At 46.5% G+C, this 17,126-nt stretch overlaps 1 protein-coding gene across 1 annotated transcript in view; it reads right to left on the bottom strand.

Moving 5' to 3' along the window:
- Positions 1-17,126, bottom strand: part of MYO5B (myosin VB) — a 316,975-nt gene that overhangs the window by 157,479 nt on the left and 142,370 nt on the right. Inside the window, exons 9-10 of the mRNA XM_011929181.1 lie at positions 16,267-16,376; positions 9,760-10,025 (exon numbers count right to left, since the gene is read on the bottom strand). Of these exons, the coding sequence (XP_011784571.1) occupies positions 9,760-10,025; positions 16,267-16,376 (376 nt within the window). The remainder of the gene's footprint in view (positions 1-9,759; positions 10,026-16,266; positions 16,377-17,126) is intronic.

Genomic DNA, 17,126 nt, shown 5'->3' with positions numbered 1-17,126 from the left:
GGTAGTTCTTACTGCAGTAAGAAGCCAGAAGGATCCAGTCAGGGCCCGATGCATGCTGCTGGTGGCCAGTGAACGGAAAGGTTCTGGACAAGAAGGAAGATGGGGATGAGAGGGCCTCAAATGATCAACTGGATGTGCAGATAAGACCCAGGCAACAGGACTGATGCGGTCACATTCACCATGCTGGCAACATTATACACATGTTGGCAGCTTTAGCTATAAATGCATGCGGCTCACCTTAGGTGCTCCACAGTAGCATCAGGCTGAGGGGTGAGAAGGGCAGAAGCCTATGCAGAAGAGATAGACATTTGCCACTTCTTCTCATTCACACACACTCCTCATTCACACATACACACCTCTTCTCATTCTACACTGCCCAATGCACCAAGTGGGCAGCAGTGGCCCTGCTAATGAGAGCCTGCAGAACACTAAGCCCAAGCGCTCCACGAGTTCTCAGCAATGTCCCCAGCAGCCAAGAGTTAGGGTTATTATTAACCCCATCCTGTGGCTGAAGAAACTGATGGGCAGGGAGACTGAGTAAGCTGTGCCATCCAAGGCCAGAGAGTCAGTAGGCAGAGAGGCAGCGTGTGAACCTAGACAGTCTGATTTCTGAGACCACAGTCTTAATTCAGAGAGGAGGAAAAGTTTCATGAAAAAGGAAAAACAGATGAGGTGGAAGGGCTGTGAATATGGAGGATGATGTCCTAGAAGCAAGTATTTGAGCTCATGGTGAATGGGAAAGGGCCAGTAGTAATACCAACAAAGTAACAGCAATGGACACAGGCTCCATTCAGCCCACTCCATGTCTCTACCCTTTCTATTCTTCAGTACAGACAACTAAATTTTCTCAGTGTCACACAAAGTGTCATGCAAGCTCCCTCAGTATGAGCATACTCCCTCATTACCATCCCAGAGAGAAATGTTGCAGCTGGCCCTGGTGGGGGCTGAGGGTGGTGGTGGTGGTGGTGGTGGGGAGATAGCACCTGTGCAGAGGGACCACCACAGATACAGGCATCAGACACCCAAAGGGGCCGGGCCGGTGCCCAGAATGTATCAGGCTTCTCCTTCCCTGGTGCTCACCTCCCCCATCAAGGTATAAAACATGGAGGAGTGGGAAATCATTTAGAGATTGAAGGAGTCAACTGCTTGAAGACAAACCACATTAAAGCACGGTCTTTGGCCACGCCCCTGTGCGAGAAATAATTCTAGGTTGAAAAAACAAGATCAAAGATGTCAAGTGTATGCTGGGATGAAGGAGGCCACCTCTATGCACTCCAGACCAAGCAGGAGGAGCACTGTGTCTGCCAGTCACTGCCTTGAATTGGGGCCCTTCCAGCCCAGATGACAGTCTTAAAGACTGAGCTATGTCCCTTAGAACCTTACTGCCTTCCCTGATCCTCCACCCTGAGAGAGGCTGCTGATGACAGCGAAGCCCCAGAGGAAATTCAATTAATAAAACCTAGGTGGGAAATAAAAGAGTCACCCCAGCAATTGGCCAGATAATAGCAATTGGGTGCGCTGGCAGAGCTGTGCTAAGCTCCACAGAGGATTTAAATATCTCCCACTTGTCATTTTCTAATGGTTTACATTGGTAGCACTCCACAAAGAACATTCTCATTAATTTGAAATGGCCTGAAATTAGCTTGTAATTTTCCCATTTCTAAGGTATTATCTGGTAACAATTCCTCTGCCATCTAGCATAATTACTGTAATGCTGGAGGCCCAGAAATGAATGAGGGGCTCGGGCCGCTCGGAGAAACATCTAAAATGACAGACCTCAGAAAGCCACAGTCAGGAAGATCGGGTAACTTTTCCTTTACAATGGAATTATATTTGTAGTAATTCCTCCCATCAACAGAGAATACTTTTTAAAATAAACACAATGAATCAATTTATAGTTCACATTAAAGTGTCACAAATAAATTTATATACTCGAGAAAATTGAATTTCTCTTGTAAAATCAATGTTGAGAATATTTAAACCAGAATCCTTGGGCCAGAGTAAGGTCAAAACATAGAATAAGACTCGATGCTGAAACGTGGCATCTGGTCTCTCGATGGCACAATGATCACGCCGTTTCAATTTCTATTTTCATAGTAGAAAAGTATAGAATGTCCTTCTCATTCTACCTTAACTTCAGAGCATAGTAACGGCCATACATGCCTCTATAAATAAGGTAGTGTCTACTGGAAAGTGAAACTGCACTAAAAAGTCAAGTAGTCACTAAGTTAATGATCAACTTCCTTGAACCTCTCACTCCATGACCTGGAGAGAGAACAGAGAGGCAATGAGATGCTTTGAAGATTGGGAAACTCGATGTTTCCCTGGCACAGGTCAAAGGAACTAAAATCTCCTAGCTCAGCCTGGTCTTTCCAGTTTATAAAGCTCACTCTCCAGCATTCTGCCTTTGGTAGACTGAAAAGATATGGACTATAGGTTAGATACAGAGGATAGCTTCTAGGGAATAATTATTAGAAGTCACACAGAAAATATCATGTGGGGAAATTCTCCCTGGAGAAGCCTTTAAAAGCAGGGCCATCATGCATCAGGGTCAGAGAAATGATCCAGACCTCCTTTCAAGGTCCCTTTCCATCTTGAAGCCTATAAAATCTCACAAGGCCACCCTGGGTCTGTCAGAGAGGCCAACCCTTCTGATCTCTTTACTGAACAACCTCAGGATGCTGGTTGCATCCTGGAATGGTGGGGCCTGCATTCTGCTCAGGTGCTTCTCTGTGCCTAGATGCCCCAACTCAGGACTAGTTTTTTAGAGACAACACAATCCCAGGCACTGTTCACACGCCAAGGCGAAGGGCAGTTATTCCTCTTGAGTGCCTAAATCCACTCAATTTGCCAAATGCTCCAGTTCCCAGCTCATCTTCAGGCCTGAAACTCTAATGCAGGACAGGAAAACACCCACTATATGGCGATCCTCTCCCAATCTAACAACCAACTGTCCCAAACTGTGAAGGCTGCAAAGATGAGCAAGTCACAGTCCCTGTCCAGAAGAGCTACTGGGCTGATGATAGGAAACTAGTAGATGAGAACCTCCCCAAGGAATAGAAATTGTATGTGTGGTCGGTTTTTAAAAGACAATGAAGCCATAGTGTTCCCAAACCAAACTGAAGGTCGGGCTTATTCTTGTGGCCCAGTAACAAGATGCAGATGAGCTGGGGAGGAACAGAGTGTTTATTTTCTGCAACCAGTTACAAGGATAAGGCCTGGAAATTATTGCCAGCCCAACTCAAAATTACAAAGTTTTCCAGAGCATATATACCTTCTAAGCTATATGTCTACATGTAAGTGTACATTTATCCAAAGACATAAAGGTAGTGGTGGTGGGGGGGAGATAGCACCTGTGCAGAGGGACCACCACAGATACAGGCATCAGACACCCAAAGGGGCCAGGCCAGTGCCTGGAATGTATCAGGCTTCTCCTTCCCTGGTGCTCACCTCCCTCAGCAAGGTATAAAACACGGAGGAGTGGGAAATCATTTAGAGATTGAAGGAGTCAACTGCTTGGAGACAAACCACATTAAAGCATGGTCTTTGGCCATGCCCATGTGTGAGAAATAATTCTAGGTTGAAAAAACAAGATCAAAGATGTCAAGTGTATGCTGGGATGAAGGAGGCCACCCCTACGCACTCCAGACCAAGCAGGAGGAGCACTGTGTCTGCCAGTCACTGCCTTGAATTGGGGCCCTTCCAGCCCAGATGGAAGATTAGATTCTTCTAATCTATAACTAAGATCTGAGTCTCTAAGACTTTCCTCTGGAGCCTCAGTAAATTTACTTAATCTAAATGGGTCCAGGTGCTAGGGTGATTACCCTTATCTTGTCTCCTGCTAAATCAGAGGTTTGGGGAGTCCCTTCAGACCCCTCAATAAACTTGTTTCTAGAGACCTGGGGAGTTTCTTCAGATCCCACAATAAAACTTGTTTAATCTTAAACAGGTCCTGTTAAGAATTCCTTCCTTATTTTGTCATGCTTTAAGGCCCAGGAAGGGCCTAGGCAAGACTCTTGGTGGACTCTTGTTACATTCCAGCCTTTGTATGTGGGCACTGGCTTTTTCAGCTTTTAATATTTAACTTACCCACTCAGTCAGTGTTCAGTTGCTACAGAGGCCTACGCTAGTGAGACCTGGCCTGCCACAATAGTGTGGGAGTACTGGCATGGACAGAGAGAAAATGGAACTTCATCTGAGCCTTGGAAGCACAGAGTAGTGTCAGGCTACAGGCACACTCCAAAGAGCCACCTCAGAACAATTCGGGAAGGTGGAGCCTGGCTTTAGAGTCCTCTTGAGCTATGAGGCTTTCTTAAGAGGCTGGGAGACTCCAGGGTGAAGCCAACAGCTTCCGATGATCTGCAAGGTTTGAGAACACTGTGGCCAGCCATGCATATCCTCCCTGAAGAAGGCATGTCCAGGGATTTTCTGGGCTGTCCAGGGCTGGATCACTGTGACAGGCTGAAGGGTTAATGCAATCACTGATTTCTCCCCCTCCATTTTCTGTGAAACCTTTTGATACTGGCTAGAGAGGAGATGGGTAGCCTCCAAATAACTATTGCAGCTTTGAGGTTGAGGTTATTTATAAGTTTATTTTGGAAAGTGAGACCAAGAAAACTAAAGCAAAATAATATTTTTTTTCCTCACCAAAGAAAGATGAACAGTGGGTCTAAGAAGTTTACTTGAAATATATCATTGTAGTCAACCTACAGAATGGGAGGAAATATTTGCAAATCATATTTCTGATAAAAGATTAATATCCAGAATACGTAACAACTTATAAATGAATATGTAAAACTCATTCTGCCCACTCCCACACTGTGGAGTGTGCTTTCATTTTCAATAAATCCCTTCATTCCTTCCTTGCTTTGTGCGTTTTGTCCAATTTTTTTTTTATTATACTTTAAGTTCTAGGGTACATGTGCATAACGTGCAGGTTTGTTACATATGTATACTTGTGCCGTGTTGGTGTGCTGCACCCATCAACTCGTCAGCACCCATCAATTCGTCATTTATATTGTCCAATTCTTTGCTCAAGACGCCAAGAACCTGGACACCCTCCACCATTAACAACACAGTGCTGGAATTATAGGCATAAGCCACCGCGCCCGGCCTTAAAAGCATTCGTAAATATACCATTAAAGAGCACTGATTAGAGTTGGATGCTAATTTATTATTAGGAAGTACCACAAGAAAGTAACAGAGGACTGAGAAGGATATAAAATCCCAGAAAACCCTATGTTCTGCTTCCTGGGGCCAAAACTTCCCCACCTTCTACCCCCATTCTCTCCCCAGCTGTTCCTTGGCAGAACACATGAATCTGCTACAGCCTGTGTTGCTCCCAGGCCAACTGTCCTCAGCAAGAACGGGCTGGCCATAGCCAACGCCCTCTGCTACCTTGGCATCTTGAAGGCTGGAATCAAAGACAAGCAAATGTGTATTTTTCCCAAATTGAAGCCATTTATTTCTTGTTGCCTCAAGGAGAGGATAGGAATAAAGGATTAGAGACTCAAGGGGGAAGAGAGGTATAAAGGATTAGACACTGCAATTAATCAGGCCTAGAGAGGCAAATGCAGGTTAATGCAACCTGGAAAGGGAATCCCAGCCAAAAGCTGCTAGGATATCCCCTATTAATTTCTATGCCCTGCCTGGTCAAAAATGCCCTGAAGGCAACTTCACAGATCCTTGGTTAAGGTGAAGAGCTCAGCTTGGGGTGGCTAAATTGCTCTGGGTACTGCTTGCTTTGCACTTTTTTTGGAGCTGGGTGGGACAGAGGAGACAGATGTAGGGAAGCTTCCACCAGACACTGGGTGTCTGGAACTATTCAGAAAAGCCTCAGGGAAGGGCCTCTGAGCCGAGGACTCACCATAGTCATGGTGGAAGCAGCTGTGGCCCATGCTAATTTGTTTAGGAGCCCACAGCCTTTTCTCCTCTACAAGTTAACTATGAGTCAGAACACAGTGATGGGGAGAAATGTGTGTATACGATGCTGGCGTGTGCACTGCTTGCTTAGAGAGAAATGAGTGTGTATTCACTCTGGCTGCTAATTCTGTAGTAACATTTAACACATTTATGGGAAAAAGTGGAATGGCTCATGTTTGGTACATAATTACTTCAGTTCATGAATGAGCTTCACTGGCAGGCCAGTAATGCCCTAGAAAGGTACTGCAGCTCATCCAGGGACAGTTATCCCAGTGGAAGAAATCAGTGGCCACTGGTGGGGTCAAGGGAAAGAAGGGCAGTTCCACTCTCATTTCCTAGCTTTGCACATTTCCAACCTGAGAGGGAGGCAATGTCTTGTTCCTTTCCACTTCATGGATGTGGCTGGCTGTATTCAGAAACTCATCCCAGTATTCTTTCTGTTCTCTCTGGACTCCACTTTTGCCACTCTTGCTCAAAAGAGACAAGGAGAAGTGAGAAAATCAAAGATATCAGGTCAGCCCCAGGGCATCCTCTATGGGTACTCAGGCATCCCCACAATCCTGCTAAGAAGGAGTGAGACAATGGACAGATGGTCTTTTCCTCCAGGGTTTGATGGTCAGGGATATGAATGGAAAACTCAAAAAATAAACAATGCTTGGGTTTTCTGATGCCACAGAGGATGAAAAGGTCCTTAGAATCACTTCTCATAGTCACGAATAGAATAAAGCCTAACGACTGGAATGAGTTTGAACTGGGAAGGAGGTGAGTAGAAAGGGCAAGAAGTGGGGCTGAGTGTGATGCCCACTTCCAGGTAACCAAGAAATGACCACATTAAAAAACAAAAAGGCAGGTTTGTTGGGTTTCTGGAAGGTGTGTGAAGTCCAAGGGAAATAAGGCAGATAAGACACTGTAAGTGGAAAGGGGTAGATGACAGTAAACAGTTCACACACGCTATCCCAATTCTCCACCTAGGGTTCTGTGTTATTTTCTCCCAGATTAAGAAATGATGTCACTGATCTGATAGATTAGAAAGTACCTCCAGACTCAAGCCACCTGCTCTTCTGTTAAATTGTTGATTTTAATCTCCTAAGAGTTCTTTAAGAGTTCATTACATACCCTCTTACCCGAAAGAGAGCCTGGGCCAGTCCACATTTGTACAAGTTCTTGGTGAATCAGACCATTGAGTAGCATGCACTTCCACATTTAGGGCATGTATGTAAGCGCTTTCTTGGCAACCAATGGCCCAGGCATACAGCTAGCTTTTTTACTCTGAATTCCCTTGTATCTAACTTGTTATCCTTAACTCTGAGAGAGTATGAACTCAGCACTGCATTGAGCTACAGAGGAGTAACCATGCATGGGGACTTATTTCTCTCAAGAAGAAGTCACTTTTAAAATATGACAACTTTATAACCAAAAAAAGTGAACTGGCTTCTGAGAAAGAAAAAAGATTAAGAAAAAAACAACATAGCATGCCCGGAAGACAGCACAAAGGGTAGGAAAATTCCCAAGAACGGCCTTATGCTGATGGCCCTGTGTCGGAACCCTGCCCCCATGGAAGAGCTGTCAGACGGTCTCAAAGGAGCCTGGAGGCCACTCTGAGGTGGAGACACAGGTGAGGAGTTGGCACTAGGAATAGGAGACCAAGTCCTCCAGGTTGCCACCCCACCCGTGGAAAACTATTGTTTTCAAACCAGACAAGCCATCCTTGGGATCTATTTCTCCCCTTTGGGCAGTCACAGGATGTTAGAGAAAACAATTACAAAAATTAAATGGCAAATATAAACACAAAATCCCAGCTTGCACAAGCCGGGCTGACATCTGCGGACTCAGCAGCCCCAGAAGCCCAGCTCACGGAGGCCTCCTAAGAACAGCAAAAAACCCAACGGAAGATTGCAGGGCAGGGAGGAAGCAGACTACTTAAATTCAAGGCATTATTAAGATGATATATAAATACAACAGAACTGAGGCATGATATTTTATGTAGTAGTAGTACTGAAATCATAAAATTTTTACATGCTATTGATGAGTCTGCATGTTAATCTTCCTAAATCAAAACCTCAGTAAAATTAGATCCTTCTACAAGTGGATTAAGGGAATTGGGTCAGACTCTGTGGCTTGGGGTTCTCCAGCTCTTACTTGGAAGGTAACACCGAAAGGTATTTTGGGATATCCAATTACCTGAAAATACTCAAAGTAGAGAACAACACAGAATTAATGATTGACAATGAGGCTGGAAATTCCCAGAGAACACACCATTCTATGCTCTCCAAAGAGCACCTACAAGGGCTCAGCACAAGGCAGGCACTCGATGGACCAGAGGAGAAGGGGCCTGCCGGGGGTCATGCAGCTGAAGGCCTGGAGAGGATGCCTCTTCTCACCTCCCGCTCTCGGTGATTCTCCACTGTGTGCTCCTTATCAGCAAGGAGGTTTGCCTTCACACTCTGCTCCTTCCTCACATCTTGGTTGCACTCCTGTTCCCAAAGGTGCCTCCCTCAGTTTCCATATTCTACCCCTGTTTAAATGATCCAGTTCAAATCTTAGCTCCCACATAAAGCTTTCCCGACTGGGCAAGTGTGTCCTCTCCAGCCTTGACACTTGTACAGCGCAAAGCATCGAAACCCTCGAATAGACCCTTCCAGTTTCTTCTGATGCCTCTTATGTTACTTAACTCGTGCATGAGACAACTCTAGCATGTTCCTGAGGCCTTTGTGATGGCAGAAATCACAAAGATTGCCTTCTTTCTTCATAGCATGCAACATAGTTCAATTTGAAACCCAGGGATAAGCAACAGCATCAGAGATGTAATTAGGAGAGCCTATCTCTGCATGGGGAAGTGGCCGCTTCTACAGGGGACTGGCCTTTACTCCAACCTCATCATAAGATGAGCACCGGCTGAGTTCCAGCCTGCTAAGCAGTTGTTCGCACTAGAGTATCACTGTTCTTATGACGCTTCACTTCTATGGATCTGAATTTCTATTTTAAGACTCCATGACTTCTATAATTTAAAGATCCAGGAGGATTTAGTCTATTGTTAGCTTAAAGAGGACAGGACATTGGTCAGAAAAGAAGTGCGAGGTAGGTTGCAACCCAGTTCGTGTTAACTTCAAACAAGGACCTAGAAAGAACCTCAGGGAGACTATGGCTCAAAACCTCATTTGAAGTTATAGAAATGAAAGACCAGAGACGGGCTGTGATCTGTGGAGATTCACTCAGCTGGTTGGTGACAGTCTCCCGATGGCTAGGCAAGTACCCTTTCACCACACCACAGTGGCTCTCCCTGCCAAAAATAAAGTTATAAATAACAGTCCTTTCAATCAGGCTGGAATTCTGAAAGGAAGAGAAACCTCAGGAATGACCACACAAAACACAAATCTGCACAGCACTGGACAAAATTATGGTATTAATAGCCACCTTGACTGTTACAGTCAATGAGGTCAAATGGTAGATGGAAATAAAATATTACTGAGATACAGAACTTGAATCTTAGTTCCATTTCTCACAGTAACTTGCAAAATCCCATTGGGCAGGTCATTTCCCTCTCCAGGCCTCACTTTCTCAGGTGTAAAAACGGATGCTTACAGAGTTTCTCATCGGGGAACTCCCGGTGTTTTGACAGGTCCATTCTTGCTTGGGGACTGTTTCCTTACATGATAGCCCACTAAGCCTCCCTGGGCTCAGGCCCCATCATTGTGTCAACTAACAATGGCCCCACACATTTTAAACTGCCCTAAGTTGAGAACCACCAGGAAGCTCTCCAAGGCCCCCACTGGCTGTAAAGCGCCAGCAGGAAGCCACCCCAGGGAGCAGATAGAGTGAGACAGGCAGCAGGCCTACCCATAGATGTCCAGGACCCCGATGAAGGAGTGCTGCTTGAGGGAAGTATGCAGGGCCTTGTTGATGTGCTCCACAATCCAGCTGAACAGCTGGGCATAGATGTGCTTGGCCAGGGCATTGCGCGCGTTGATCACCTGCTGCAGGGACATGGTCTTGACATAGGTCTCCGAGGTGGTGACCAGCTTGCGATGACACAACCAGTGCTCCATCTGACTGTGCTCCACCCCTAGTAGTCGGCAGAAGTTGCTTAGGTGTTCATCCTGGGGCTGTGGGAGATGGAGGAGATAGGTTCAGGAGGAGTGTGGGAGACAAGTTGCCCCCCACCAGCATCTTCCACCCTCCCGCCCAGAGGGAAAACAAGCCAAACCCAAGGCCTCCCAACCCTCCAGAATCCCAGCACATCCCCTGCTGCCAGCCCAGCAGTCTCTCTCTCTCACACACACACACACAGACACACACACAGACACAGACACACAGACACACAGACACACACAGACCTAAGTGGAGATGACAGAGCCCATTAGAGAGCAATGCTCAAACTGATCATTCCACCTGCTAATGACCAAATTACAGGACTTTATATTTTTTTTATTTTTTATTTTTATTTTTTGAGACAGAGTCTCGCTCTGTCACCCAGGCTGGAGTGCTGTGGCCGGATCTCAGCTCACTGCAAGCTCTGCCTCCCGGGTTCACGCCATTCTCCTGCCTCAGCCTCCCGGGTAGCTGGGACTACAGGCGCCGCCACCTCGCCCGGCTAGTTTTTTTTGTAGTTTTTTAGTAGAGACGGGGTTTCACCATGTTAGCCAGGATGGTCTCGATCTCCTGACCTTGTGATCCACCCGTCTCGGCCTCCCAAAGTGCTGGGATTACAGGCTTGAGCCACCGCGCCCGGCCAATTACAGGACTTTAAAAACCAAAACATTCTCCATCTTTTTTGTCCCCTCCCTCCATGCCAGGCTGCTGCTGCATAACCGGTAAGAGGTGAGTCCCTGAGTGAAGGGAGCAGAATGAGAATCGAGAGCTTATGACCATGCAATCCATTTGGAGTAACAAGCATATTCACACCAAATGCAGTTTGCACCTGCTGAGGTCTGCATGCAGTGCTTGACCCACAGCCCAGAAAGCAACTCTCTTCCTCCCTCTTAGAATTCCTCACTTACAGGCATTGCCTTTGAGGCACCCCATCTAACCAGCTGCATGCTCAGAAACAAACCCCAGGCTCCTAAGATGGAGGGGCCTTCAAAGGCACTAGCCATGTCCCTCCCTTAGAAGTCAGTTCCCCGCTCTGTAAAGTAACAGGATGGGCCAGATCAATGATGCTCTTCTAGGTGGGTAGCTTAAGTGAGAATCACCTTGAGGAGTTTTTGAAATTGTATGTGATACCAGTGAGTGGTTCCGATGTGCTGGGTAGGAGACAGGCTGAAACGCAATGGACGATGTCGCTCCCGGCACGGACCCTGTACTGTCCTATGCTTTTAAGCAGGCTCGCTTTCTTCTTAGCCTCAGTGATGATAAAATCACAGAAACTGAACTTTCTCCCCCACAAATAGCAAGTGTTTTAAGAATGTAGACAAAGTCCCTCGACGTGGAAAGCTAAGATACATGGCAAAACCATGGACCACATCGTGACCTGGGAAGATCACCTGGAACACTTCCGCCGATAATATCACATATGCTCAGAGCTGGAAGGAAACGGCAATTTCCCCAGTTTAGGCCTTTTTCCTACAGGTAAAAAGCTGAGCTGAGCCCCAGAGAGGTACAACTACTCAACCAGGCCCCTGCCCCACCCCCAGCACAAGGCTTCTACCACTGCCCTGCCCAATGTGTCTCCTGCCTATCCAGCTGCCTCTACTACCACTGCCCTGCCCAATGTATCTCCTGCCTATCCAGCTGCCTCTAGGGACTATGTATAAGTCTTGACCCTCATTTACCCAAATACCAATCACATCACCTGACATTTGAGTCACTGGAGAGCCACATTTCCCACAGGGTCTTGTCTTCTTTCACCAAAACGTATAAATTCCTTGGATAATCCGTGCAGCCCACTCAGGGCACTATGAGAAAACCTGCTCATCGTTGTTATTCATTCTCTCACCTGTTATTCATTCCCTCATCTGAATACACCTGGGAAAGCTGGTAGCCCAGCCTCAAGCCTGCTGGAGAGCTTATTCATGCTGAGGTCGAAAGGGAATCCTTCAGAACATGATGTGCCATCTCCTAATGGCCCTCAATTGCTTCTGGGACTCATTTTCTGATGAGGCTGTCTTGCAGGATTTAAATGAGGGCTTAATGAAAATTAACACAGATAACTGTTTGATTTCTCCCTTAACACCATATCCCCAGACAACTTTTTTCCTCCTACATATATTTAAAATCCATCTACCCAAAACAGTTATAAAATAATAGAACGCCAGAATAATAGAATCCAAAATCACTAAGGCCACTGTTTTTCCAATGTACGGTTTATGGAACAGTAGTTGCAAAGAATATTAATTGGCTTTACTTAACAGAAGGAGAGGCTAGGACCAGGTTAAACACAGCTGAACTGGTTTAATACACCGTGTAGCACCAAGAGATAGATATTTTAAGAAGCATTTTTGGAAAGTATTTGATCAAAGAGTGCTTATGTTCTTAAGAAATTACATTGTAATCCAATGTCCCTTATTACTCAGATGAAGCTGAGTGAGGCCTCCTGACCTCTGGCCCAGAGCTCCTAACCCCAGCCCGGCAGGACAATCAGCTTGGTTTGGGCTAGGTGGGTGTGGAGAAGCCCCCATCGTTTCACACTCATTGGAGAGTTTCCATAGCTACTTCTCCTGGCCAAGATCCTTTTTCTCTGAAGCCAACCTGTCTCCCCCTTCCCTAAACATAAAGCCATATGTGGTAGAGTTAAGTGCCTGGGGACCGCTTGGCAGGCAACAAGTTCAGAGGTGGCAAGCGTCCAATTTGCTCATCTGACCTATTTCCAAGAAATTCTTAATTGCTAGGCACGGCACTGCAGATGGATTCCCTAACATTTAAGTGGCCTGCCAGCAGCTACCATGACTGCCCAAGACATGCCCATGGGCACCCTCCCCTCCCTGAGGCCTCGCGCTGTGAGTGCAGTGGAGAAAGCATGAGTTAGAGACTTGTCTGAGAACCATCCTGGGGACCAGCTTTTATCCACCACAGTGGGGCGGGGCTTGATTTTCTCACCCTCTTCCGACTGTTGATTAAAGGTGCTGACTGAAACTGATTTAACATCATGCAATTACATTTAGGCAAAATTAAATGATGCTAAATCCATTAAGAATAGCCAACATCATAGGTAGCAGATTAGTTTTATGGGCCCATATTGCTAAATTCAAGAAACAAATTGCCTTTGGTGTCCATGCAATTGAATGCTGTTGCATCTCCAAGGTAACCCTGGCAGTCATGGAGCACATTCTCATGCTTTAATTAAAAATAAAAACTACTGAGCAGAAGGCACACTGCTTATGGAAAGAGAGCCTTTCCAATAGGAGGCCCATCCTATGTGCCCGAGGAATAAATCACAATCAGTGGGGCTCTCAGTAGCAACTACTTAACGATGCATTTCTCAAGCACACATTCTGTGCCTGGCACTGTGAGGGCACCAACGGGGCCCACCAGGCAAGCAGAGGGCAGTCTCCTCCCCAAGGATTTGCAGTCCAGCCAAGGAAGCCGGGCTGGCAGGAGTGAAGGGGACTGAACACTGCCTGGGCCCTGTCCCACCTTTGCCATTGTTATTCTGACCTCAGAGAAAGAGGTTCCCCTCTCTGGGCCTTATTTTTTCCTCCCCTGTACAGCAAGAGGGAAGCTCTTAAGGTTCATTCTGGCTATAACAAGGCTGATACTAGACAAGGACTCTCTCACCATGAGCTCTGTGCTAAAACCTTTCCACACAGGGCTTTCTGGGATCTTCACTCCAGCACTGAGGCAGGTGGTCATCCACACTTTACAGAAGAGGAAACAGAGAGGTTAGCACACTTGCCCTAAGTCACACATCCAGGAAGAAGAATCAGGATGTGAACCTTAGCCATCTCGACTTAGAGTCCTTGCTGTCCACTAGTTATCTGTAGAGCTCTGATTGCAAAACAATGGAAGACCAGCCTAGACCACAAACCTGCACCCAAATGCCTTCTGGAATTTCCCGCCACCTAGCAGAGAAAGGGCCGCCACACCAAGCAGCATCTAAACCTCAACCTCTCAGGCTTCCTCCCTCCTGCCCCCATCCCGCCCCTTTACCACCTGCATCCTCCATCCATGCCTTCCTAAGAGGCCCTGACGTTCCCACTCTCATACCACGTCCACATAAACACTCAGTGGTAACTAGAGGGACAACAGTGAGCCCAACAGATACAGTCCTAATAAACATTCACTTCCCTTCTCACCTGAACATTCTCTGGAGGCTGGGTGTGGAGGATCAACCGTAAGATCAGAGACACTCACTTACAGGCTCAAGCCTTAATTTTGCTGGTCTCACCCCACAATGCAGGTAGGAGCCCAGGGACTCCCCAGCCCTGGTTCTCATGCTAACCACCAGCCTCACTAAGATCTCAGAGTTGCCCATCTACTCTTACTCTCCTGTGTGCCACCTCTGAGGCCTGGAGAGCCTCAGTCATCCATCCCTCTGCTTCTTGGGTGCCTGGTGAGTGCTGAGCACCACAGTAGATGCTGGTGATAGAATAAAGAGTGAGAACTGACCCTACCCTCTCAGAGTTTGGAGTGTCACAAAGGAGAAAAGTAGGCAGCAAGTAATCAACACACACACACACACACACACACACACACACACACACACACACACACACACACCGCTCAGCCCCACAGAGGAGAGGTAAGAACCCATGAAAGAAGAAGTGACCTGTGAAGGGCCTGGGGAGGAACAGGGTGTTGGGTGGGCTGGAGGTCCACAAACTGCAGGGCACATCTGTCACCTTTCCTGAATCTTACCAGCCTCAGCCAGGCATTGGTCACTGCAGGTGTTCCCCATCTCACCCATCCCTGACACAGAATACAGCTGCCCTAAGGAACCACGGGACACTGACTGAGCTGTGTGCATGGGGAGGCACAGATGCTCTATGCCTTTCTCATCAGGGGAAAGACATTGGGATAATACATCACTGGCCCTAAAGACTCAGATTACGGGAGGGTTTGTCCTGCACTGGAGGCTCCTCCACCACTCCCTGGGCCACAGGTCCTCATCTGCACATGACAGTCCTTCCCGTGGCATCACTGCTGCCAACTCCACTGTACCACGCCCTCCTTCCCCCTAAGGTGAGCACCCACACAGGTACATAAGCAGCAGATATCCAAAACAGCTCCAGGGCACCTAACACTATCAGCACCAACACCTCCCCCTTTTCCACTGGGCCCGACAGGAGAGCTTCAAGGCTCTCACGAGGCTGCAGAGTTCATGCCAGGGATGGCAGCAGGCTGGACAGGCCCAGGGGCCCTCTCAAACCCTAGATCATTCCCCATGGATTGTGTATCCTTCCATGGACGATACACAATGAGCTCTACTGAATCCCAGCTACAGTTCAGGTCTTCCTCTCCCTGAAGACAGGGCCAGTTTGAACTTCTCATAACCCCCAACTCTAGACAAACAGAAGGAGGTTAATTTACATCCACTCAGTTGAATAAGCATCAGCTTGTGAGCAGCATGGACACGTGCCCTCAGGTAGTGTTGTCTTTGTACTTTTCCAGTATCTGATTATTTAAATTCCAAGTCCCTGGAAGCAAGAATCATACTTTGCACCTCCCCAGGACCTGGCCATAAATAGGCACAAGAGGTAGAGAATAAACCGTTGCAGATTCACCTATCCAAGGTCAGTATACCAGCTTTAGCTTTTCCCAACACAATTCCAGAGGGCACAGCAATTGCTGTGGGTGCCACTTCCCTGGTGCTTACTCCATCACCCGTCCATCCACTTAGACATGCATCTACCACATATCAGTACTACATTGGGCATCAGGAAAATAACCTTCGTTGTGAGCCTTCACGGAGCACCTGACAGCTTGCCGTACTTTCACATGGATGTCTCACTTAACAGCCCGCCTTGTGCTGTCAGAATCTTGGGAAGGGTTGCCACCTGCCTTGTTCACCCAATTAGACTGTAAGCCCCTTTGAAGCATCAGGTACGATGCCCTGTGCCCTTTCATCTCCTTGCAGCGGGGACCTCAGTCTGGCACTCAGAAAGTACTCAATGGATTGACAACATGTAGAATTCTGTGTACTTCAGGGCACTTGGGAAGTCAACCCAACAAAAAGAATTTATCAAATAGCCACTACATGCCCTACCCTCGGCAACAGAAACTTGATGGCAACTGATTTTTAAAGGGTTGGCTCTTTTAAAAAATTATCAGCAAGTGAACAGAAACCATTACTGTTAAGAATAAATAACCTATGAGTGTCCTCTAACTGTAAAGACACATTTCAGTCATATCAAGCTGTAAGAACAGGGTAAACTGCATACATTTTATCTCCAGTGTTGGTGTGCAACTTACTGATATACTACAGGAATCACCATCACGCTCAGCCTGAATCTCCACACTTCCAAGGTGCAAGATAGAAGCAATTATCTTAAAAACGCTTATCTGATGGGACTCTCTCACTCCTGGAAAAAAAAAAAAAAATGAATGAATGACACTCAATATCCATGGTCGGATGGAAAGGACATTTTACCCTTTCTAAGGACTTTTTTTTTTTTTTTAATAAAGTTTGATTTTTCCTTTCTGGCCTGATGACTACTAAAATGATACTAGCTCCTCACCAAGTAATTACCACTCACAGTAACAGCTCAGAGGGCAAAGGGGCTCCTTGGACTAAAAAGAAAATATCCTCACTATGATTGTCCTGACCAAACCAGATGGGTCATGCTGCCATTTTAACTTCTCAAAGAGTAAAAGAGAGGCAACAATCCTGCAGGCTCATTTTGGGCTTCATTTCAACCAAACACCTTATGGATATTTTTATGAGTTTAATAAGAATGGTCATTTATCTGCCATCATTTTTTCCCCAACATAATATCCTGTAAACATCTGTGACACACATCCCCAATGCCAATGAGGGAAGAAGAGGAGAAACTTCTCTTGGGATTGCTGTTCTGGGGCTGGATGGCCAGCTGGCCCCTGGCCATCCCCAGATGGGAGCAGCTGTTCGCCACACTATATGCACGGTCATAGACAGGTACCACTGACCCCAGAACCACTGTGGCAGCAATCACCTGTTGTCAGATTTGTTATTTATCTATATGAATCATCAAAGGCATGGATAATCTCTTAATTTGTATTTAGCTTGCCAGGCATTGGCATTTTTACAAAATGATTCAGACTCATTTTTAAAAGACTACAGAACAATAGAATGA

The sequence above is a fragment of the Colobus angolensis genome, unplaced genomic scaffold (genome assembly GCF_000951035.1).
Source record: "Colobus angolensis palliatus isolate OR3802 unplaced genomic scaffold, Cang.pa_1.0 Scaffold8, whole genome shotgun sequence".
NCBI lineage: Eukaryota > Metazoa > Chordata > Mammalia > Primates > Cercopithecidae > Colobus > Colobus angolensis.
The sequence above is the reverse complement of the archived record's forward strand: the minus strand, read 5'-3'. Positions and strand labels throughout refer to the sequence as shown.